This window comes from Mytilus californianus, unplaced genomic scaffold (assembly GCF_021869535.1).
Source record: "Mytilus californianus isolate M0D057914Y unplaced genomic scaffold, xbMytCali1.0.p SCAF_6, whole genome shotgun sequence".
Taxonomy (NCBI): Eukaryota; Metazoa; Mollusca; class Bivalvia; order Mytilida; family Mytilidae; genus Mytilus; species Mytilus californianus.
Genome location: NW_026262712.1, coordinates 66,624,066 through 66,649,494, shown reverse-complemented (window position 1 = coordinate 66,649,494; position 25,429 = coordinate 66,624,066). Strand labels below are relative to the sequence as shown.

The 25,429-nt window shown below is 32.5% G+C and overlaps 1 protein-coding gene across 1 annotated transcript; it reads left to right on the top strand.

Moving 5' to 3' along the window:
- Nucleotides 1–6,644: 6,644 nt before the first annotated feature.
- LOC127704410 (3-ketoacyl-CoA thiolase, mitochondrial-like) lies at nucleotides 6,645–24,734 on the top strand. The gene is made up of 11 exons (XM_052208446.1): nucleotides 6,645–6,742; nucleotides 9,735–9,910; nucleotides 10,727–10,855; nucleotides 14,239–14,355; nucleotides 15,157–15,304; nucleotides 16,095–16,154; nucleotides 16,779–16,894; nucleotides 20,281–20,383; nucleotides 22,828–22,925; nucleotides 23,397–23,551; nucleotides 24,271–24,734. Exons 1-11 carry the CDS (start codon nucleotides 6,727–6,729, stop codon nucleotides 24,350–24,352), a joined length of 1,200 nt encoding a protein of 399 aa, XP_052064406.1. The 5' UTR covers nucleotides 6,645–6,726; the 3' UTR covers nucleotides 24,353–24,734.
- The last annotated feature ends 695 nt before the right edge of the window (nucleotides 24,735–25,429 follow it).

The following is a 25,429-nucleotide window of genomic DNA, read 5'->3' as shown; positions in this document are numbered from 1 at the left end:
ATGATTTTCTGATATATAATTCTTTAAATTATTAGGCCGATAAGTAGAAAATTAAGACAAGATTTTGTGTTATACTCAAGAACTTGCCACTTAGTACCTGAAAATTTCGATGTCTATCGTCCTCTGTCGCCCCATTGGCAAGATATTCAACTGTTTTTCATTATTTTTCCAGACACTTTTTTAGATTACTATAGTTTGGCATCATATTTACTGAAATTTATTGTCAAAATGAACGTTTTTAAAGAATATAGACCATAAAAAATAAAGTCAAGGGTACGGCAACTTGCTCATGTTGACAAATTTACTGTATGGCAACTTGTTTTCAACTGTATGGCAACTTGCTAATTTCAAAATATTTATTTGCCGTCTTTTTAAAGAAAAAAAAGTATTAGGTTCAAATATCTAATTATGCATTTGATAAAAATACAATTCGCTTGACACCATTTAAGATGTATACACAATATAAAGGCTTGAACACAGTCCTATTACATCTTTTACATACCATACCTGATGTATACAATATGAATACGGCATATACAAAAGCTGGCAAATGTTGTAACTTTCGGAAAGGCATGTCACTGTTTTACTGACCTGTTGTTCTGCCCTGACGAAGCGTTAAATGTTACCCATGTCCGTCCGACCCGTCTCTCCCGTCCGTCCAGAAAGTCCCAATAATTGGTTTCCGTTCTCTAACTTTAGTATGCCTTAACCAAATGTTTTAAAACTTACACGAAATGCTTATCACTACAAAACACAGATCAAGTTATAAATTGGGTAGCGTCACTGTTACCGTTCTTGAGTTATGCCCTTTTATAAATGAAAAAAGCTAAAGCTGTCGTTTCTGTTCTTAAACTTTAGATTGCCTCAACCATATGTTTTAACCATACAACATTAGTCAGCATTTGCATATAAGTGATGAACATTTCGGGGATGGGTGGAGGGAAGGAAAGAGGTAACGGCAGGAGAATTTTTCCGCATTGAATATTTAGAACCATTAAGTGATCCTCTTTCAACTTTCAGATAAAATGAAATATAAATGAATTATCATTCTCTGCAAAAAAAAAATGTTGTTTTGCTACACCACGGCTCCATGTTAAGGGAGGTTTGAGTGCTCACAAACATGTTTAAGCCCGCCTCAATATATATGTGTCTGTCCCTGGTCAGGAACATGTAATATAGCGGCTGTCGTAAGTTGCTGCCTGACATATTTGTTTATGATTTTGTCATAAATCAGGCAATTTTGATACGGTATGGGTTTTGTTCATTGTGAAGTGTATAGTAACCAATAGTTGGTCAAATCTATTTCATTTGGACTTTGTTTGAAAGTCCTCTCAGTGAAAACCATTCCACGTCTCCTTTTTCAATTAATGTTATTGTCTTATTTGTAAAAGGCAGATACAGCCAATATATTAGAATAAAGAACATTAATTTTCTAAAAAAAAATTACATCTCTATATAGTAAGAAATGAACAAGCTCGGTGGCTAACACTGTTTAAATTTAAAAAAAATATTAACCTTAGATTAATCATTTTTGGAAAGAATGAAAGAAGAATCCGATACAAGGGATACAAATCCGGCTATGGCTACGGCATAAACTATTTATATAAACTTTCTACTTGAGAATAAAGATGACCTTGTATGAAGTTTTTTTTGGTTGTCATCTTAATATTATATACTTATTAATACAATTCACAAAAGCTAGCATCTTCGACTTGTAAGTTTAAAGAATTATAATGAAATAACATCTAATAAGGACAGTTTGAAATATTTTTGAATCCTAATGGTGCATACTCATAAATTCTTTTGGAAAAATCCACGTAAATTTAAATGTTGATTTAATAGCATTCATTTATTTATTTGCCCTCGTAAACAGTTTTGTTAAAATACCGAAATCGGTAAATTCTTATCGTGAACGAATAAGTCGGGTACACCTTTTTACATTCAGGCGTGCTTAAGTTGCACTTTTTTCTTCTTATTAAGAAAAATGATTTTAATTTTAGCATCTATCTAAAGATTAGATTATTTACACACACACAAAAATAGGGCTTACTGTTGATTTTGAAACTCTATGAATTCACATTTATATTTAACCAAACAGATAGGTCGAGATCCATACCTTTATAAGTTTCAAAACAGAGAAGGTGTTTTTGAAAACAAATAATCACGTACTGCTATATCTTTTAAGGCAAATGCAAGTCTTACTTGTATTAATTATATAATTTTAATTGGCACAATATCACATTAAAATTTACTGAGAAATATTATACATAGTAATCATGAAAATGTACTACTGTAACAATGAAAATTCGGACGAATACACTCCTTTTCACTACCCCTCCATCTACTCATTTAAGTTTAGGCCAAACAGCCTTAGCAACAGTCTTTTATTATTTTTTCCCTGTAAATAAAAAGATTGATTGAATTTACTTAAACTAAAAAAAAAATTACAATCTTATTTTCAATAAGAAACAAGAAAATTAATTCGAAACACAATTCATGATTTATTTCTCCTAATTTTCAATGAAAACAAAGTATTTTCTTCACTTTTCTTTTAACAAATTATTCATTTCAGAAATTTAAAAAATAAACAATAAACAATGTTGAAGACCGTACCTTGACCTATAATGGTTTACTTTTATAAATTGTGACTTGGATGGAGAGTTGTCTCATTGGCACTCATACCACATCTTCCTATATCTATTTAACCCAGCACATTCTTTATGTGTCTGTCCGAAGCCACGAGCCTGTAGTTTGGTGGTTGTCGTTGGTTCATCTGTATCATATTTGTTATTTTTCGTTATTTGTTATGAGTTAGGCCGTTAGTTTTCTTGTTGAATCCTTCCACAATTTTCATGTCGGGGCTTTTTATAGCCGACTGTAAGGTACGATTTTTCGTTGTTGAAGGCCAAACGATAGCATATAATTGCTTACATACACTTTACTTGACCCTGGTGGATAGTTATCTTATTTGCAATCATACAACATCTCCACTGTTTGTATTTAAAAAAAAAAAAAAAAACAGCGCCAACAAAAGATGAATGGTCGTTTTTTTTTATTGAACTTACAAAATTTCACCCTGACAACAAATAAGACAACAGTCGTTAGTATTATAACGCTATATGAATGTATTTAGGATAATATGGTTGAAAAACCTTTTTGTCTTTAAAAACAAAAAGTCAAATAGAGGTACGCAACGACGACTTCTGAACGAAATTAACGGCATATATTTTATAATATTTGATGAGTAGTTTATTTTGTATATTTGTAAGCCGGTAAAGCTTTGATACAGCCAAAATTTCGTCACTTGATATTATCTAAACAGTGATTAATTTCATCTTTAAATTACAATATATTGCAAGACGCTGTACAGACAAAAGTTGTTATTTTGCAATTCGCCGTACAACGTCCTGCAATTCGCCGTACAATAAACACACAATGTTTTGGTCCATATTCTTTAAAAACATCTTTATGACAACAGATTTCAGTCAATATGATGTCACACTATCATAATCTAAAAACGTGTCTGGAAAAATAATGAAAAACAGTTGAATATCTTGCCAATGGGGCGACAGAGGACAATCTACATCGAAATTTTCAGGTACTAAGTGGCAATCTTTGGAGTATAACACAAAATCTTGTCTTAATTCTGTACTTATCGGCCTAATATTTTAAAGAATTATATATTAGAAAATCATTTTTTAAGCGGTACCCTCGTCAAATCAGTAGAAATGCTTTAAATTGAATGAATTCTTACCTTGTTTACTTTTTTTTCCATTTCTCTCCGCTTCGTTAGTACCCAATTTCCGGTGGCGATGATACACAGTGTACATGGAAACATTTTATGGTTGCAGTTACTCTTGCAATCAGCAACTTCGTAGGCACTTCATTTAATTTCAGTATTTTGGGACATAGTTAGCTTTTTTATAATTATAATTTTTATGAACACTTATATAAATTATATTTATAAAACAAGGTAATTAGGTCACAAGGTGTACGATAAAGTGCATATAAACTCGCTGAATGCACGAGTGACTCTATTCATAAAAAGTGTCCGTGTAACACCCGTTATTGTACTGTTTTTTATAGCTCTGCTGGGGGCAAAGTCGTACAAGGTTTTTTGCTTTTAATGGAAGGGTGTTAATTTAGACCATCAAACTTTGAAGATACCAAGTCTCGTGTAATCAGAAAAATGACCAGACACCATTATAAAAGAGCAATGGTCCTTGATCCAGAATTAAAAAAAATATAGACTGAGCAAAAGCAATTCCTCTAAAAAGTGGGCCTGAACTTAGGCCTCCGCAAGAAAATCTGTTCCTGCATGCCCGTCATTATTAGAATAGCATAACCTCTCTCTTCCAAATTTTGTAGCATATTAAAATTTGTTTAAGAAATTACTAAATAAATATAATAAAAACTTATTTTTTAACGTGTAAGTGAAAAGGGTGCTGTTGGGTACACTTCAATGAGACAGCAACCAAACAACACGGAACTTATTCATGTCAACATACGGTCGGTGTTTTCCGATGGAAACCAGCGTCATTGCATCTATAAATGTTGATCCCCATCGGAATACCAGTCACTCGGTGGTATAGTTTATCTCCAAAACGAACAAAAATAGGATCAACAAAAACTAATGGCTTCAATTATTTCTTGATCAGTTAGTGCATTTTTGTAACTAGTTTCATAACTGAAGTACTAACGACCACAAGAGAATTCATGAGTTGCTCAAATTATATCGAAATATTATGTGAGTGGGTGACACGTGGTGCCCGCTTCCCATTTATTTGTTTCTTCTTTTCCCCAGAACCCAATTTCTACCCCTATATCCCACATCCTCACTTTTTTATTCTCTATTTCCCACATCCACACTTTTTGTTTACCAATCTACTTAAAATATAGATCTCTGATTTCGTTATCCTCATATGAGCAATATGATTAAACTATAAATTTCTGATTTCGTTATCTTCATATATACGAGCACGCGTGTAAAGATAGATCTGAATTTTAATCAGATTGTTTGTTTACCTTATCCCACATCAAAAAAGCGTATAATTTCTCTTGTGTAGAGTGTAGAATACAATGCATAGAAATCATAACTCTAAGCGGAGATAAACTGGCCTACTAAGCAACTAACATAAAAAATCTCGCAACCACAAAGAACTTTTTTTAAAAGCCTGCTAATATGCTAATATGAATAATGCGTGACACAACATATGGAGGAAAAATATTAGATGGGTATCATCAGAGGCGGATTTAGGGGGCAGGATGCCAGAGCCCCCATTATGGAGCTACATTCGTGGTAAATGCAGACTTTTTACCTGTTCCAACCCAAACGTTGTCTAGTTTTGGGGCCCTCGCCCCTTTTCAAAATCCTGGATCCGCATGTGATCATACATGTATATAATTCAAAGTTTTATTTAAAGTCGATATTCAATAAACTAAATAAAACACAAGTTCTAGTGAGCTTTTCAAATCGACTGCATAACAAAATATATACACACATACATAAGTCATGAAAATAACACAATTTCAAACATACAGTGCATAGTAAGATACCATAGATGACATATAAAAGTTAAAAGCATAGTATGCAAAATAAAGTATATCTTAAAACATAGCCCAAAATAAATTGATAAGCACAGCAGACAATAGCAACTAAAAAAGCTAAAAAAAAAACAACAAATAGTCCCACGAAAAATAAAAATTAAAAAAAGCACAGGCATAAAAACACTATATGCATGCACTGCACTAGCATGAGCTGTTATTTGGATCCAATGATTGTACCAATTTTTTGAATTGGTCAAAAGATGTTTTCATTCGACAATGGTTAGGCAGCTCATTCCAGATTTGTGCAGCATAATAGCGAAACGATCTTAAACCATACCTGGTAGTTCTGACTCTCGGGAGAACTGCTGTTTTCTGTGATCTTAAATCATACTTGTGAATTTTTATATTTATTAAATCATGCTAAAAGATAGCTTGGACTTTTTTTGTGAATTATTTTTAAAAGTTTCTGTTGCAATAGTTTTTATTCTTCTTATTTTTAAAGAAGGTAATTTTGACTTTTCTAGAAGATTTTCGTATGAACTATCATAATCTTCATAGATGAATCTAAGAGCTCTTTCTCAGTGAATTTTTTCCATTTTAAAAGAATTTGTTTCGCTACAGTAGTACCAAATTACAGATAGTTAAAATTCGAAAGAATGAATGAATAGTATGCTGTTAACCTACCTAGCCTGTTTAAATATTAACCCATTCGTTTTAGAATATTTAATTGTCTTGATGCCTTTTTACATATTTCAAGTATATGATTGTTAAAGTTTAAGTCCGAATCTATATAGTTATTCCAATTAAGAAGTTTAACATTTTCTTCACAAGAAATTTTGTTTTCATTTAAATTGAATGTTAAATATAAACTACTGTAATAAGTGAAAATGAGTTAAATAAAGAAAAAATAGAAAAAAGGGGGGTTTATTCTCAAGTACATGTAAGCAGTACAGGATGACACAATTTCAATACAGTAAAGAAAATAAAAAAAAATATTCTTATATTGTTTCTAACTGAAAGTTCATTGATATTTATCATCGATAAGAACGGACACAAAAATTTAATAGCGGATTTATTAACATTGTCAATGTATACCCGGATTTGAGACGTTTCCGCAATTGTTTTCATTTTAGATAATCTGACAACAGAAGCTGCTTAGGGTTAGCTAGGAAGAACATCATGGCACTTGCACGAGGTAAAGCAAACAAGTTCATCTATATATATATATATATATATATTTGAACAAGAAACTGTTTAAAATATAACACATGGGCATCCCTATACTACTCAGTTACCTACAAGAAAATGAATAAGTTTTCTTATTGGACTTTGCACTTTATGAACATAGCTGATCATGATGTTGCAATATCTTTTATAATTTTTATGAAAAAAATATATTTTACAAGAAAAGAATAGATAGCATGTTACATAAGCCTATATTATGTCATCAAGGGGGTTGATACTTGTATTAGTCAACTGTTTAGAACTTTCAAGGGATATAGAATTGGATCTTGCCAGTTGTTCAACTGTTCAAAATTATATGACCTACCGAATTAGACTTATCACCTGGATTTTACATACATTAGCAACAGGACTGGTGCCACATTTGGAGCAGGATCTGCTCACCCTTCAGAACAACATGAGATCAACCCCACAGGGATTTTAAGCACAAGAGGACCTAATGCTCCTTTTATATTGTCATACTATGTGTTTTTAATCTACTTTTGTATTGTTTGAATGAGTATAGATGTGCTTTAATACCCTATTAGCTCATTTAAATGCCTGTTTTGAGGTTTTCATTTTAATATATAATAAGCATTAAAGAATTTCAAAATTAAGGTCAACCAGGATAGTTGGCAGGTGACTGCCACTCCCCTCCCTGTTCCTTGTTTTTGTGAGGTTCATGTTACTCTGAATTTCTGGTTTTCTGTGATGTTTTGTATACGTTGTTTATCTTTAGGTTGTTTTTCCTTTTTGCCTTTCAAAGAACAATAAAGATTTTTGAAGTTTTTTAATACCAGATATTCATCTACTGAGTAAAGTTTTGGTTATCTCCCCTTAAAGCAGGTGTGTCAATTGATCAAATGTATTTGATTCAAGTGTTTTACAAAAAGAAATTTTAAAAATAATGCTATATACAAAGATAAATTATAACAACTGTATCCATCTGTTACTATTACAAATAATAGCTTGATAATTTTTGTTGATTCATTTAATACAGAAAACCATAAAATTGTTTATTGAGATATAAGCTAAGAAGGCAGATTTACAATGTCTCTGTGATATTAACCTATATATAAATGATTTTTCAACTAACTCTTCACTTCAATGTGGAGTTTGATAGGTACCTCTATGTATTGCCCTTCCCTTAGCCTTTTGTATCCTGCTCAATAGCTCCATCTTTCTCATATCACAGATTTGAGATGTGAGAAGACATAATTATTAGTTCAGAAAAAAAAAGTGATAACTCATAGGCTTTGTGTTATCATTTTTTTCTCAACTAATAAGTTTGAATGTCCCTTTGGTATCATTTGCCTCTCTTTTCATACGTCCATTTACGGGACGTATTATGGTATACCGTTGTCCATCGTCAACATGTCGGACATTAACTCAAAAATGCTTTAACCAATTTGCATAAAACTTTGGTGAATTGTTTATATCTATTGACGTGAGCTCCTTTTTGTTTTTTATAAAATTTAGATTTTACTTTTCCGAGTTATGGGGTTTTATTCATTAAAAAAAGGGGGATTTTCCAGTTTTCGGACAATAAGTCAAGAACGCTTTCACCAACTTGCAAGAAATTGTGGTGAATTGTTCATATCTATTGACATGAGCTCCATTTGGATTTTTATAAATTTTAGATTTTACATTTCCGAGTTACAGGGTTTTATTCATAGAAAAAGGGGGGATTTTCCAGTTTTTGGACAAAAACTCAAAAATGCTTTCAGCAATTCTTATGAAACTTTGGTGAATTGTTTGTATGTATTGATGTAAACTCCCTTTAGAATTTTATGAATTTTACATTTTACATTTCTGAGTTATGGGGTTTTATTCATTAAAAAAAGGGGTGATTTTCAAGTTTTCAGACAAAAACTCAAAAATGCTGTCACCAATTCTCATGAAACTTTGGTGAATTGTTTATATCTATTGATGTAAGCTCCCTTTTTATTTTCATAAATTTCTAATATGACATTGAGAATTAATTGAACTTTATTTGTTTATAGTCTGACAACAGATTTACTAAGTATTGCACAACAGCAAGAAATCTTTAATTGAATATAAATTCAATTCATATAACCAATTTCCAGTTCTTTGACTACATTTATTCAGAAACCTATAACATGTCAAATATTTAATTACAATCCAAATTTAGACCTGAATCAAGCTTGAATATTGTGTCCATTTTTGCCCCAACTGTTCAGGGTTGGACCTCTGCGGGCGTATCTAGCTGCGCTCAGCGAAGCAGTTTATTGAAACTATTGTACAGCTTCATATTATTTAAACAAATGGTCTTGTCTATAGAAGTGACTTAGTAAATAGTATAAACTTGTCTGTTTTAAGAGTTCAATAAGGCAACATAATAAACTGTAAGGTGTCATTGTGATTAATCTAAGGGGACAATTTGGGGTATCATATACTATGGCCAAAGACACTACTGCTTGTTGCAGGGTTGGCAAAGTATAATCCTGCGGGGACTATTCATATTTGTCTGTGAAATGTTTGCAAAATGATTTGTGTATCTCAGAAAGTTGCATAACCAATTCTTTCTCTAATTTATATGTACACTTAATGATAAGAGTCTCAAACAACTTTTTAATTAATATATTAACCATGTTAATGTCTACTTATATATCTTTTATGTTTTGATTGCATGTTACCCAATATAATCCAGAATTATCCTGTAAAACCCAATAAAACCTGTGTTCTCCCAGTATTTCCCAGTTGGCTCTGCAATACTCATAAAACTCAAGTTAATGGCAACCCTGGCATGTCCATTAGACGATGGTTTTAATAACTGTTCTTAGAGTATTACAACTATTATTCAAAGACTCAAGGTGTTCACTACACAAATTGTGCATTCACATTTATTGCTGAAATATTTTATTAAGGAGAGAGTCCATAGACAAATGGTGAGAAAATTTTAAAACTATTTGAGCATTTATTATTAACTTTACAATAAATTTCAGCGGTAAAAGATGTGTTCATTGTTTCTGCCAAGAGAACAGCCTTTGGTACATATGGCGGGAAGTTGACAGGCAAGACAGCCACAGATCTGATGGAAGTAGCTGCTAAAAGTGCATTAACAGAAGGAAATGTTAATCCTGCAGCTGTTAACGGTGTTGTTATAGGAAATGTGTTACATGTATGTTAACTTTTATGAACATGTCACTTGCTTTGTTCAAGGGTGAATGTGGTATAGATATATTGTGACTTTGGTCTATTTCCTACTGGTAGAAAAACCCTTGCTAAAGTGGGCATTTCTTTCGTTTTGCTTGTTGTATAAATTTGCAGCCAAGTCCAATCAGAATTACATCAGATTCCTTGTATACAGAGAGTGTTATGTTCATATGACCATTGCAACAACTCTTTGAGAGTCCAAAGGTTGCATGTTGCAAGGCAAAATTTCTACTCCTAAACAGTATACAACAAACCATTGTTTTCCAGTAGTAGTCCAAAATTTCAACCCTTCCTCCCTGTTGTCCATATTTCATAATTTACATATTGTATTAATTGTAAATAGTTTCTTGCTCTAAATATACATGAAATAAATGCAACTGAACCATAAGAGAGCAACAATCAATTAATAGTTATAAGTCATGGTAGATTACATTAACACCCTACTTTTTGGCTGATAGTAAATTTTACATGGCCAATATTTTAGTTTGATTTTGTCACCACCACCCATCCACTGAGAAGTTTTAATATAAATTGCCAGGTATACTGTTCCCATAGCTGGTGCATGTTTACACATGATCTCATATGAACTACAGACAGGGTATGGATAGAGACACTCATAGATAAATATTTTATATTTTAAATCCTTAAAAGTACAGTTTATATAAAAATAAGAAGATATGGTATGATTGTGAATGAGACAACTCTCCATAAGAGACCAAATGACACAGAAATTAACAACTATAGGTCACCGTATGAATCTATAATTTTACCTTTTTTCCAGTCTGCAGCAGATACAATTTACATTGCCCGTCATGTTGGATTGAGATGTGGTGTGCCTGTTGGTGTACCTGCTTTAACAGTCAACAGATTATGTGGATCAGGTTTCCAAGCAATAGTCAATGGAGCTCAGGTAAATATTTCAGTTTTCAAAAATATTTTACTATAGAAATACCACTTTGTTTACCACTATCCTGCAACCTAGAATTTCAGAAAAGTTCAGGATAAACACATTTCCCATTAAAAGATTTTCATTTGAGGAAATATCCATGGATATAAGAACATCTATGACACAATTTGCCTCTAGAATTTTAAAGCACTGACATTTCTTCTTTATTTCTCATCTGTGATACTAACATGGTAAAATATGTAATGAATGTTATGATATCATTTGTAATTTGTTCTATGTCTGCTTACTGAAGTGGGGTTATAAAGTAATTTTTGTGGTTACTGGTATTTATTTTGTCTGTCCAATCAACTTCTTATTAACCAGTTGCTGGATTTCAATAAAACTGTAGCATCCTATGGCATAGTGCACCTCCAATTATGTTTTGTTTCCAGCTGATTTTTGGGGTTTTCATAGTAAAACATGAGCTTTGCCCTATATGTACAAATGGGGGTGAGGATATGAATAAGAGAACTGTTCACAGTTTGATTTAGTTCAATTTTTTATTTGAAGATATTTTTTTTTTTCTCACTTTTTATAAAAAAAATTTGCGGTCGTATATTGGTATGACATTGGCGTCATCATCGTCCGGCGGCGTCGTCGTCTGAAGACACATTGGTTTTCGCACAATAACTTTAGTTTAAGTGAATGGATCTCTATGAAATTTTACCATAAGGTTCAATACCACAAAAGGAAGGTTGGGATTGATTTTGGGGGTTATGGTACCAACAGTTAAGGAATTACGGGCCAAAAAGGGGCCAAAAATAAGCATTTTTGTAACTTCCAGACAATAACTTGTGTGTTAGTGTATGGATCTCTCTGACATTGTACCACAAGGTTCCATATCACAAAGGGAATGCTGGGATTGATTTTGGGGGTAATTGCCTCAAAGTTTTAGGAATTAGGGGCCAAAAAAGGGGCAAAAACCAAGCATTTTTATACGACCGCAAAAAAAATTTGTGGTCGTATATTGGTATGACGTTGGCGTTGTCGTCGTTGTCGTCGTCGTCTTCCAAGGACACATTGGTTTTCGCACTCTAACTTTAGTTTAAGTAAATGGATCTCAAAGAGAATGCTGGGATTGATTTTGGGGGTAATTGTCTCAAAATTTAAGGAATTAGGGGCCCAAAAAGGGGTAAAAAACAAGCATTTTTCTAGTTTCATGACAATAACTTGTGTTCAAGTGTATGGATCTCTCTGAAATTGTACTGCAAGGTACCATGACACAAAGGAAGGGCTGGGATTGATTTTGGGGGTGATTGCCTCAAAATTTTAGGAATTAGGGGCCAAAAAGGGGCAAAAAACAAGCATTTTTCTATTTCTGGACAATAACTTGTGTGTAAGTGTATGGATCTTTATAAAATTGTACTACAAGGTTCCATATCACAAAGGGAAAGCTGGGTTTGAGTTTGGGGGTAATTGCCCTAAACGTTTAGGAGTTTGGGGCCCATAAAGGGGCAAAAAAACAAGCATTTTTCTAGTTTCCAGACAATAACTTGTGTTCAAGTGTATGGATCTCTGAAATTGTACTGCAAGGTACCATACCACAAAGGGAAGGCTGGGATTGAGTTAAGGGGTGATGAATCATAAGGGGGTTCAAAATATTTGGGAGAAGGATTTTTTTTCCCTTTTTTTCCTTTTTTTTTCTTTAAAATTTTCCATTTTAAATTGGTTATTTCTGATTTATATATAAAAGCAAATAATAATGATATGGTTTGAATAGGTAAATAAAAAAATTGTAAGTTCTTAGACCACATTCATTCTGTGTCACAAACCTATGCTGTGTCAAATATTTAATCACAATCCAAATTCAGTGCTGTATCAAGCTTGAATATTGTGTCCATACTTGCCCCAACTGTTCAGGGTTCGACCTCTGCGGTCGTATCAAGCTGCGCCCAGTAGAGCATTTTATTCTAGTTTCATGACAAAAACTTGTGTGTAAGTGTATGGATCTTTCTAAAATTGTACTACAAGGTTCCATATCACAAAGGGAAAGCTGGAATTGAGTTTGGGGGTAATTGCCTCATAATTTTAGGAATAAGGGGCCAAAAAGGGGCTAAAAACAAGCATTTTTCTAGTTTCCAGACAATAACTTGTGTTCAACTGTATGGATATCTCTGAAATTGTACAGCAAGGTACTATACCACAAAGGGAAGGCTGGGATGGATTTGGGGGGTTATTGCCTCATAATTTTAGGAATTAGGGGCAAAAAAGGGAAAAAAACAAGCATTTTTACTAGTTTCAGGACAATAACTTGTGTGTAAGTGTATGGATCTTTATGAAATTGTACTACAAGGTTCCATATCACAAAGGGAAAGATGGGTTTGAGTTTGGGGGTTATTGCCCTAAACGTTTATGAATTTGGGGCCAAAAAGGGGCAAAAAAACAAGTATTTTTCTAGTTTCCAGACAATAACTTGTGTTCAAGTGTATGGATCTCTCTGAAATTGTACTGCAAGGTACCATACCACAAAGGGAAGGCTGGGATTGAGTTTGGGGGTGATGAATCATAAGGGGGTTCAAAAAGTTTTTGGGGGGTTTCTATTTTAAGACTTTTATGATGTATTTAAATTTGTAATTATGGTTGCAAACTCCATTGGAAATTTGAATTGAGATTATGACCATATCTTGAGGGAAAGAATTTTTTTTTTGGAAAAGGGGGAAGGGGGTTAAAAGAAATTGTGGGGGCAATTTTTTTTTTCATTTCAGATTTCAGAAATTAAAAAGAAAATTTCTTCAAATATTATTTCTTTTTGCAATAAAAGGGGGGGAGGGGTAAAAAAAAATTTGTTTTTGGGGGGTGGGGTGGTGGGGGGGGGGGTCAATTTCACAACAGCATAGTGTATTGCACAAAAGCAAAAAATTGAATATAAATTCAAATCATATAACCAATTCTAAGTTCTTTGACTACAGTTATTCTGTGTCAGAAACCTATTATGTGTCAAATATTTAATTACAATCCAAATTCAGACCTGTATCAAGCGCGAATATTGTGTCCATTTTTGCCCCAACTGTTCAGGGTTGGACCTCTGCAGTCGTATCCAGCTGCGCTCAGCGAAGCATTTTATTCAGTTATTTGTTCATAATTTACTGTGCATCAGTTATCTTTAAACAGCAACAGATTCCACTCACCTTGATGTAAGGGTAAATCTAGGGCTTGTTATAGAGGACAGTAACAACTGACTTATCATCAAAAACATTGCATTCCTATAATAAAATTGTTTTCCTTGAGATTTCCTTTTTTTATTAAATGCTTAATTTAATGTGTATTATTGTCCTGTTACTTTTTTGAGTTAATTTACGAATTTTATGTTTCCCTCTATACCTTATGCAATGTTTCAACTATTGTAGGAAATCATGCTAGGAGATTGTAACGTTGTATTAGTTGGTGGATCAGATAACATGAGTCAGTCTCCATTCGCTGTCAGGAATATCAGATTTGGTACAAAGCTTGGTCAAGACCTTAAGGTAAACAAACATAATTCAAATGGAAGTAATCGATCAAAGGTTGAAAAACTTTGACCAGTTGAAATTACGGATACACTGTAAAAATTATGTGAAGTGGACAATCATTTAGTATGAAATCATATGATACAACTATCCACCACATACCAACATATGAGGATATATACAACTATAGGTCATTATTCTGCCTTCAGCAATGAGCAAAACCCATACCATATGTATGCAATAAAAGGCATGACAAAATTGTATACAATTCAAAATAGAAAGCCAATGGTCTTGATTTTTTACCACCTGGCAAAAGTACTTACAATGTATAACAGAGATGAAATCTGGAATATTTTAGAATTTAAAGGATCGCTGTTATCTGGCACCCTTTTCACTGTTCACTCCTACAATAGAATTACATAAATGGGATCCAGAAGCAAATTTTCCATCTACTAAATCAATATGCATTTATTAAACTGGGTTCCTGTTGTGTTATTCTACTTTTGCAGTTTAAGATCCATTGGTTACTAGTCTACAGCTATAATTCTGTTTACCTGATTAACAATGAGGAATAGACTTGAAATGATAGATACTGTAAAAACAGTAATTATTGTGAGATTTTTATTAAAGCTTATAATGTGACGGGGTGAATGTTGCAATATTAAGAACTCACATTAAGATATCCAAAACATATAAAATGTATGAAGATTTTCCTATAATTGCAATCATCTCACATTTCTGTCCTCCAAAAATCACAATAATAAATACAAGCCATTATTTCTGAATTTACAGTACTGTTCTCAATTTCTCATATATTAGTTAGAAGACCTAATGTGGGCAGCTTTAACAGATTCACACACAGGCCTTCCTATGGCTATCACAGCAGAAAACTTGGCAGAACAATACAATATATCTAGAGAGGACTGTGATAAATATGCCCTCCAAACTCAGCAAAGATGGAAACAAGGTACATAGCTCTGTAAGGTCAAAACAGTATACAACCATTAGAGTTGCTTCAAGACTCAGTCAAGGTGGAAACAAGGTACATAACTTTATAAGGTTAGAACAGTTTTATACCACTAGAGAGATATCCCAACTCAGCCAAGGTGTAAACAAGGTACACAACTCTGTAAGGTCAGTATAATATACCATCAGAAACCTTCCAAACTCAGTGAAAATAGAGCCAGATACATGCTTACATAAGATCAGAATGTATAGCATAACTAGAGAAGATTCCAAGCTCAGTCAGGTTGGAATGAGATAATTAACTCTGTATGTTTAGAATAGTATACTACCACTATGATCTTAATAAATTTTGACACAATGTAAAGATTAAAAGACTTTGTTTTAATTTTGCTTATTTTTCATTTTTGCCTTTCCAAAGCTGTTGAACATTAGGGAAAAGTAGGCACTTTTAAAAGATTTCATATATTAAGTTTCTTGCAAATATTATAATTAAGTAATAATATAAATGATGTAACAATTGATGAAAACTTCAAGTCAATTGAAAAAAAACAACATTTTTTTTACTGTTGATGGGGGTTGAGTATAACATGCTTTTATTGTATCTCTGTTTATATCTTATTTCATTTTTTAGGGAAATTGCAGAAAATCAAACATACCATAGTGGTTAATTTTTAATGTTTTATGCATATGTTTTCACATAAATTGATTATGTTGCATACCATAATAGCCAAATTAACTGAAAAAAAAAAAATATTATAAAAATATGCAAATTTGTGTATTTTATACTTCAGCACAAGACAGTGGTGTGTTTAAAGCAGAAATTACACCAATGACTTTAAAGGGCAGGAAAGGTAGGTTGATTTGTTAAGATTGTAAAGAGTTTTTGTATTTGTGTGCAGTACTGGAATCAAGAATAATATAACTTAAACTAAAAAATCAATATTTTGTGAATCCTATCTCTCATAGCAAAAATAAGAGAAACTTTAATGTATAACAACTGTATCCTGTTACATTTTGATGGCATAAGAGTTCAAAAACAAATTTCATTCACTGCATCTCTTACCCATAAAAAGTAAGACTGAAAAACCTGTTTACTTTATGACAGGCTTTGTGAATTGTCACTGACGACAAAAATAAACTGTTCCACATGGTTCACAGTCTACAAAGATAATAAACACTGAAAAAAAATATTCTCTTGCAGCAAAGCAAGTTAAATTAGTCAAAATAATTAAATTATATCCACCAATTTGTTTTAAATAATGACAAATTGAGTAAAATATCCTTTACTATGGTTTCTTTTGCTTCTTGTTTTTGGGTGATGTTAACATTTGTATTTATAACTAGATAGATACTGTTTAATTATTGACCAAGAGTTGTCGGCTGTATTCTTCTTGCATGAGTAAGGGTAGTATTATGAAATTATGCCATGTTGAACCTTTGTAAGGTTGAAAGATACTTATATTCAAGTATTTTAGGACCAGAGGTATTTGAGGTTGATGAACATCCCAGACCTCAGACTACTATGGAAACACTTGGAAAACTTCCTACTGTTTTCAAGAAAAATGGCACCGTCACAGCTGGAAATGCTTCAGTGAGTATATATGAAATACATAGTGTGGTTTCATTATTATTCGTGGGATACCAATTGTCATGGATTTCGTGTGGATAGAACTTCCAGTCAACAAAGTACAAATTTTTTATAGACTTTAATGCAGACATGGCCAAAATTTTTAAAAAAATCAAATATCCATGAAAATACATTTTTTTTGCAAAAATAAAGAATTCACAGTATATACATTCACACAAAAATCTTCTCATATACAAGATACCATAGTTGTTAACTATCAGGTTGAAGTCAGTATAAATAAAGATAACATGGGACAAACACTTAAGAGAACTGCTTTGTTTTATTTTGTATCAGCAGGGAACATGCAATCCTTTGACCTCATTTCATTTGGTCTCAATGACTTATAAATGAATTTCATGGAATTGATTCAATGTTTTTAACAATTGGCCATTAATACAAATTAGCTGTTACATACTGAAGTCAATTGATCTTCACTTTTAATCTCACCTGGCGTCTGTCGTAGTCCATTAAGTTTTATAAAAATCTTTAAAAAATGTGTCCGATGACCCCGCCTGCCAACCAAAATGGCCGACATGGCTAAAAATAGAACATAGGGGTAAAATGCAAGTTTAGACAATTATTTTGAAAACACCTATAAAAAGAGAAATTCTGACTGGAGCAAAAATGTTCAGAATGATGAGCTCTAACTATTGTTCACTTATTTCAAAACTGTCAGATGACTTCTTATAGGAGTTATTGCTCTTAAATGATGATATTTACCGTTTTTATACGACCGCAAAAAAATTTTGTGGTCGTATATTGGTATGACGTTGGCGTCGTCGTCATCGTCCGGCGTCGTTGTCCGGTGTCTGCGTCGTCCAGTGTCGTTGTCCGAAGACACATTGGTGTTCGCACTCTAACTTTAGTTTAAGCGAATGGATCTTTTTGAAATTTGACCATAAGGTTAAATACCACAAAAGGAAGGTTGGGATTGATTTTGGGGGTTATGGTACCAACAGTTAAGGAATTAGGGGCCAAAAAGGGGCCAAAAATAAGCATTTTCTAGTTTCCAGACAATAACTGTGGAACGGTGTATGGATCTCTCTGAAATTATACTACAAGTTTCCATACCACAAAGGGATGGTTAGAATTTGCTTTGGGGGGTTATGGCTCAAACCGTTTAGGAATTAGGGGCAATAAAGGGGGAAAAACAAGGTTGTCCTGGTTAATGGACAAATACTTCAGTACAAAACATAATTTAAAGCAGTGTAAGGGAGATAAATCAAATACATCATTGAAATTACCTCCCTTACACTGCTTTTAAATTATGTATTAAGTAATGGTTAATGAACAATTAAGATAATTTAAAACAGTGTAAGGGAGGTAATCCAAATACAACGTTTTGGTTACTTCCCTTACACTGCTTTTAAATTATGTTTAAAGAAATGCATATTTATAAAGGAAGACTAGTAAAAATATCTGCAAATGTTGCATCTTTTTTTTTTACAAAAAAATCCATATGAAAGATTTGACACTATATTTTAAATTCTATTATAAAATAGATTAAGTTAGCACTATGGTAAATTTAAATGGGTAATTATGGTTGCCAACTCCATTGGAAATTTGAATTGAGATTATGACCATATCTTGAGGGAAAGAATTTTTTGGGGGAAAAAAGGGGGGGGGGGATAAAAAGAAATTGTGGGGGGTCAATTTTTTCTCATTTCAGATTTCAGAAATTAAAAAGAATTATTCTTCAAATATTATTTTTTTTTCAAATTTCAAATATTGAAAAATTTCAAGAAGTAATCTTTAATTGCACAGTATGGCGCATTAGATTTGTAAAATCTTTGATCACATTTAATTATTTGTTATGCCGAATCTAACAGTGTATTTAGATTTTAAATTTTGGGTCCAGTTTTCAAATTGGTCTACATTAAGGTCCAAAGGGTCCAAAATTAAACTTTGTTTGATTTTAGCAAAAATTGAAAATATGAGGTTCTTTGATATGCTGAATCTAAACATGTATTTTGATTTTGGACATTGGACCATAATAGGTAAATTAAAAAAATTCAAGTTCTTAGACCACATTCTTTCTGTGTCAGAAACCTATGCTGTGTCAAATATTTAATAACAATCCAAATTCTTAGCTGTATCAAGCTTGAATGTTGTGTCCATACTTGCCCCAACTGTTCAGGGATCGACCTCTGCGGTCGTATCAAGCTGCGCCCCAGCGAAGCATTTTATTTAAATTTTTTCCCTGTTATCTTGAAAATTATAATCGACAGACAGAAACTTTAAAGACAATATCTAAAAATAACTCAAGAAGACCAGACTCCTTATTAGAGTTATTGCCCTTAAATGACAATTTGTATCAAATTTTTGCGATTTTGCATAATATCTTGAAAACTGTAATAGATAGATAGAAACTTTAAATAGCACAAATAATCAGCAAAAGAAGATGTACAAATAAGTCGTCATGGTCGAAATCTTCAGTTGACTTGTTCTTGGAGTTATTTACCTTTAATAATAATTTTTCCATCGTTTTGCATTTTTTGCATATTATCTTGATAACTGTAATAGATAGAAAGAAGCTTAAGAAAGGAAAAATTGTCAGCAGGATTAAATCTACAAATATGTCAACATGACTGAAATTGTCAGTTAACTCTTAATAGAGTTGTTCCCATTTAATGATGATTTTACTAAAAAGTGGCCATAGTCTAAGATGCAGGTGAGCGACTCCGGCTCTTTAGGGCCTCTAGTTTTGTCTTTTAAATATATTTTCCAAAAATGCAGGTTTTCAAAATGGCAAAAGTGCCGGACTAAAATTGAGGTTTAAATAGTATTAAAATAAAAACTGAGGGAAGTTCATTGATAATTCTTCATGAAAGATACTAATTATGCTACGAAGTTTCCCTTCAAAATGTTTTACCAGCTATACATGTACATGCATTTGGTTCTATTATAAATGTAAGATATTTAATGTTTATTAGGATATCCACTTAGAATTTTTATGCCCCACCTATGTTATTATGTTTTTCGGTTTGTGCATCCGTCCGTTTGTCTGTCTGTCCCACTTCAGGTTAGAGTTTTTTTCAAGGTAGTTTTTGATGAAGTTGAAGTCCAATCAACTTGAAACTTATAACACATTTTCCCTATGATATGATCTTTCTAATTTTAATTTTGACCCCAATTTCACGGTCCACTAAACATAAAAAATGATAGTGCGAGTGGGGCATCCGTGTACTATGGACACATTCTTGTTTTCCTATGAAATACATGATTTCAAATACCTGACAATAGAATTACATGAAGATAGATAAAGTTATATGTGTTACACAAGTAGATAACTATGTTGTAGTCCATTTATTTAGACAAATGATGTGTAGCAGAATGTGTGCGTTTTATAGGGTGTGTGTGATGGAGCAGCAGCATTAGTATTAGCCAATGAACAAGCAATCAAAGACCACAATCTTAAACCTCTAGCAAGACTAGCAGCTTATGGTATTGCAGGTAATATACGTGTATACAGTTATCTAATAACAAACTGGACAAAATTAGATTTCTACAATAGCATAATTATTGTGTTAATTTCCCTATTATAGACAAGCTGGTTGGTTTGAAAAAAAAGAGTACTGTAAATTCAGAAATTATTGAGTGCATTCATTATTGTAATATTTGAATAATGGACAAAAATGTGATATCAATTATTGCCATATCTGAAAAATTTGCATACAGATATATGTATAAGACATCAGAAGGGAGTTCTTATTGTTGTAATACTCAACCTAGTCGCATTATTCGCATTAATAAAAACTTCGCTATAATTTCTGAATTTACAGTATTTGCTGATTTTTCTGTAAGTAAATAATATAAAAATGTATCAATCCAAACGGCTGGGCTGCTCAGAATGTTTCTTAAACAATGGAAAATGGTCTATAATAAACATTATAATATATAGAAATATAAAATGAGAACAAAAATCTTTTAACAACTTCAATAGGTGTGTAAACTTTCTGTGAAGTATCAAGAATCTGGGTTGAAACTGCAGGAGGAGTTGATTACACAAAATTGGTAGCGTCTTTTGTAAATTTTGCTGAAAAATTACTTATAGTTCCCAAGTTTTGCAAAATGGGAAAATATTCCTCAAACAATTTCATAAAGGGAGGGCACAATTTCAAATATATTCGCTATTTTTATGCCTCACTTACAATAGTAGAGGGCCATTATGTTTTTCAGTCTGTGGGTCTGTTTGTTCGTTCGTCCGTTCGTCCCGCTTCAGGTTAAAGTTTTTTGTCACGGTAGTTTTTGATGAAGTTGAAGTCCAATCAACTTGAAACTTAGTATACATGTTCCCTATGATATGATCTTCCTAATTTTAATGCCAAGTTAGAGTTTTGACCCCAATTTCATAGTCCACTGAACATAGAAATTGATAGTGCGAGTGGGGCATCCGTGTACTATGGACACATTCTTGTTATGTGATGTTTCAATGATCTGGTTTGAAAACTGTAGAAGAGTTGATTACATAAAATTGAAAACATCTGTAATTTTTGCTGAAAATAAAATTCGAAAGTCTGGCAAAGAAAAATAACACTTTTTAAATTGTGTGTGTCCAAAACCCTTTTCTGGATTCACCTTCATGACAAACTCAAACCTAAACATTTGAAAGCCAAGGGTGTATAGATACTTACAGACATGGTCTATATGGCCCTGAAGTACTGACTACTGAGCTGATGATACCACCTGGTACTAAAAATACACCAGTATCTACCCAGTGCTAGTAAATGAAAATAATTATTTATAAATTTTGTGCATCAAGTCACTGTTCTTGGTATACCTTTAGAAGGTACACTTAAACCTAAACATTTGAAAGCCAGAAGGGAAAATATTCTTAAGATAATTTCATTATAGCAGGGCTTGTTTTTAATATTCATGCCATCTTTCTGTGAAGTTTAGGGGATCTGGGTTGAAAACTAGAAGTTGATAAAAAAATAAATTAATGAGATTTGGAGTGAAAAAAAATTAAGAAATCAATACAGGTGGGGCTGAAAAAGTCATATCATGTGATATGTTTCTAGACATTTGCCTAGTCTTTCCATTTTTATACAACCGCAAAAAAATTTTGGGGTTGTATATTGCTATCACGTCGTCATCGTCCGAAGACATTTGATTTCCGGACAATATATTTAGTTTAAGTGTAACGATCTCTATGAAATTTAACCAAAAGGTTCAATACCACAAAAGGAAGGTTGGGATTATTTTTGGGGGTGATGGTCCCAACCGTTAAGGAATTAGGGGCCATTTTTTTTCCCTCAAGATTTAAGAAATTGTCGATTTTCCAAAGAAAAAATTTGGGGTCACAATTTATTTTGCTAATTCTTTTTATATAGTCTGAAAACAGATTTACTAAGTATTGCGCAACAGTACAGTGTATTGCACAACAGCAAGAAATCTTCAATTGAATATAAATTCAAATCATATAACCAATTTCAAGTTCTTTGACTACATTTATTCTGTGTCAGAAACCTATAATGTGTCAAATATTTAATTACAATCCAAATTCAGACCTGTATCAAGCTTGAATATTGTGTCCATTTTTGCTCCAACTGTTCAGGGTTGGACCTCTGCTGTTGTATCCAGCTGCACTCGGCGAAGCAGTTTATTATCAAATTTCCATTACAATATCCAACCACTTTTCTATTCTTACACCTCATCTTGCTTTAAACCTATGGTTGGATAACATTACCTGAATTTTGATATTTTATGCAGAGGATGTATTGATGTATACCTTGTCTATCTTTCTAGCATAGTCAAGTAACTGTTGTGTGAAAAATTTGTTCAAATCCAGATAAATAGATCAAAAGTACAAGATTTTCCTATTTCTTTATACATGTATTGCCAAATTAAACATGATAGAAGGCGTAGTAAATTAGTTAAGATTATTGTTGTTTTAGGTTGTGATCCCAAGATAATGGGTATAGGCCCAGCACCTGCATCAAGAGCAGCTCTTAAAGCAATTGGTAAAGATGTAAAAGATATGGAAATAGTTGATGTAAGTCAGTCTGTTCAAGTTTTGTATTGATATTCAGAGCTTATTTTGGGGTTCATTAAAGGAAAGACAGGTTAAGGGTGTGGTCAATTAATCATTGAACTAAGTTTTTTTACATAGATCTAATATATGAAAGGTCTTCCAACATTAAAGAGGAAAACTTTTTATCTTGTTCACACAGATATTATTATATTGTTCATACTGTTAATTGAGTAATTTCTATAAAGCTTTACAAATAGATTTTGGCGGAACTGAAATAGACTAAGATAAACTAGAAACTCTCATTTTTAAAGAAATCATGCTTTTATTGCTCTTTTCCTCTTTAGAATGGCTTCATCACTGGTCCATAATGCAAAATTAAGTTCAATGTGCACACATTTTGTAATGTTAACATCTGACATGCTTGGAAAATATTACATAAAAAAAATTACATTTCAAAAAGTATATTTGACGATATAGACTTCTTTTTTACAGGTTAATGAAGCCTTTGCACCACAATTTCTAGCTGTTGCTAAAGAATTAGGTCTTAATAATGACATTACCAATATGGCAGGAGGGGCGATAGCATTAGGTCATCCACTGGCTGCATCAGGTGCTAGAATTACAGGTCATTTAGTCCATGAATTACAGTAAGTTTTACAAAAAATCTCATGTAGTGTCTGAATTTCTGTTAATGTCTGAGACGGTTTGATGAAAATGTGTGCCTTTTCTGTTTGCAATTATGTGTCACATGTGACAAAGTTATAGAAGCTGGATTGATAGTTAAAGGGACATAAAGAATGGGTTTCAAAAATAAGAAATTGGATGGACATAAAACTGTTATCAATTGAAGACACACTTTAAATTCAGAAAAAAATAATTTTGTCTACATTTCTTTAACAATCCATTCAAACCATTCAAATGCCTAATTCTAATGCAGTTAATTTGTAATCACTGTTTTGATTTGTAAACATCATATATCTGAGGAGTTAATCAGTCTGAAACTAAGAAAAGCAGTTAGAATTATCTATTTGTGGTCTGTATATAATCAGCCATTAAGACTAATGTAAAATGCTTCTTAAAGTGAGAATGAATAGGATTTTATTAAAATCTGCCACTCGATTATAAACATTAGAAACTAGCATGGGAATGTGTAGTAAAAAGCATAACCATTAATTTAAAGATCAGAAGTATGTTCCATGTCTTGTCAACAAGCTAAGTCAAGCTTTGTCCTACTTAATATATATGATCACTACAGATGTTATGATGTTTACAGACTGCAAGGTAATAGGTTAAAAATCATGTTCTGTACAACCAATGTTTTAATCAGGTATTCTACAATTGTTGACAAAACTTGTTTATTTTTCAGTCGACAGAACAAAAGCATAGCCATGGGTTCAGCATGTATAGGTGGAGGACAGGGAATGACAGTAATCGTAGAGAAATGTTAACCAATCAAAAACTCTGATTTCTTCATGTGATCAATTATCTATTTATACTAACTGATGTAATATTTATTCAAATATGTGATGGACCAATTTTTTTATTTGATGAAATCAAGAAAAGTGCAGCTATTTTATTCATATGTGATACATACCGTTTACAACATCAGGGACTCGATACATTTGGAAAAAACATATCTGCATGTAAACTTTCACATGGAGAATTCACACACACAAGGTGGAATTATGTACGCTCAAATAAAATAGCATTTCATGTGATCAATTATTATTAATTTAAATCCTTCGCATTTTTTCAAAACTGTGGGCAGTTTTGGTGCAGAGAAGAATACTATGCATTTGTAAATATGCAAATAAATAGTTATAACCAGTTGTTAAATTTCATGTTATTTTTGCCCAATCAGCTATTGCTTAAATTCAAAACGAGTACGATCAAAGGAAACAGTTTATGATTTCTTCATAATAAATGGATATTTTACCCCTTGTAAAAATTACCTAAACCAAAAACTGTAACCTGATACAAGATGAAGAAAAGGACCAGCTAATGGATGGTTGTATGCAAAGACAGGAAAACAGTACAAAAAAGATTTCACACTTTTTATATTCAAAATTAATTTATAACATTTAGCAGCAATACAATTTGAGTACCTTATTAAAGATATCAGAAATGTGTAGGTCAATGTACAGTCTCCAACAATAGGCAAGTGTATTTGTAATTTGCCAAGCTATTAATCTCCCAAAATTGTTTACATGTTGGCTGAGTTTGATAAACAGTCGTGCAGTCATCATTATTGATGGAGTTTGTGTTCATTTCATTAACATACTGAGAATTCATTATTGTCATTTTTTGGGGGATGCCAATTTTCGTCGGTTGTGGGTATAGGTGAACCACAAATTTAAAAGTTCCAGCCAAGTACAAATTTTCTATAGGTCCTCAGGTTGAGGATCTTCAACTTCAGAGTTAAATCAATATCCATTCAGCCCGTTATGATTTGCACCTTCAAACACATGGACAGACAGGATACCCAACTCAACTTTATTATTGAATATGGTTGATTCATTTGTTTA

Bases quoted from the DNA above. Each gene is read 5' to 3' on its own strand.
- LOC127704410 (XM_052208446.1), top strand. The intron at 14,356-15,156 runs GTAAACAAACAT...CTCATATATTAG, and splicing joins AGCTTGGTCAAGACCTTAAG to TTAGAAGACCTAATGTGGGC. The intron at 15,305-16,094 runs GTACATAGCTCT...TTTATACTTCAG, and splicing joins TCAGCAAAGATGGAAACAAG to CACAAGACAGTGGTGTGTTT.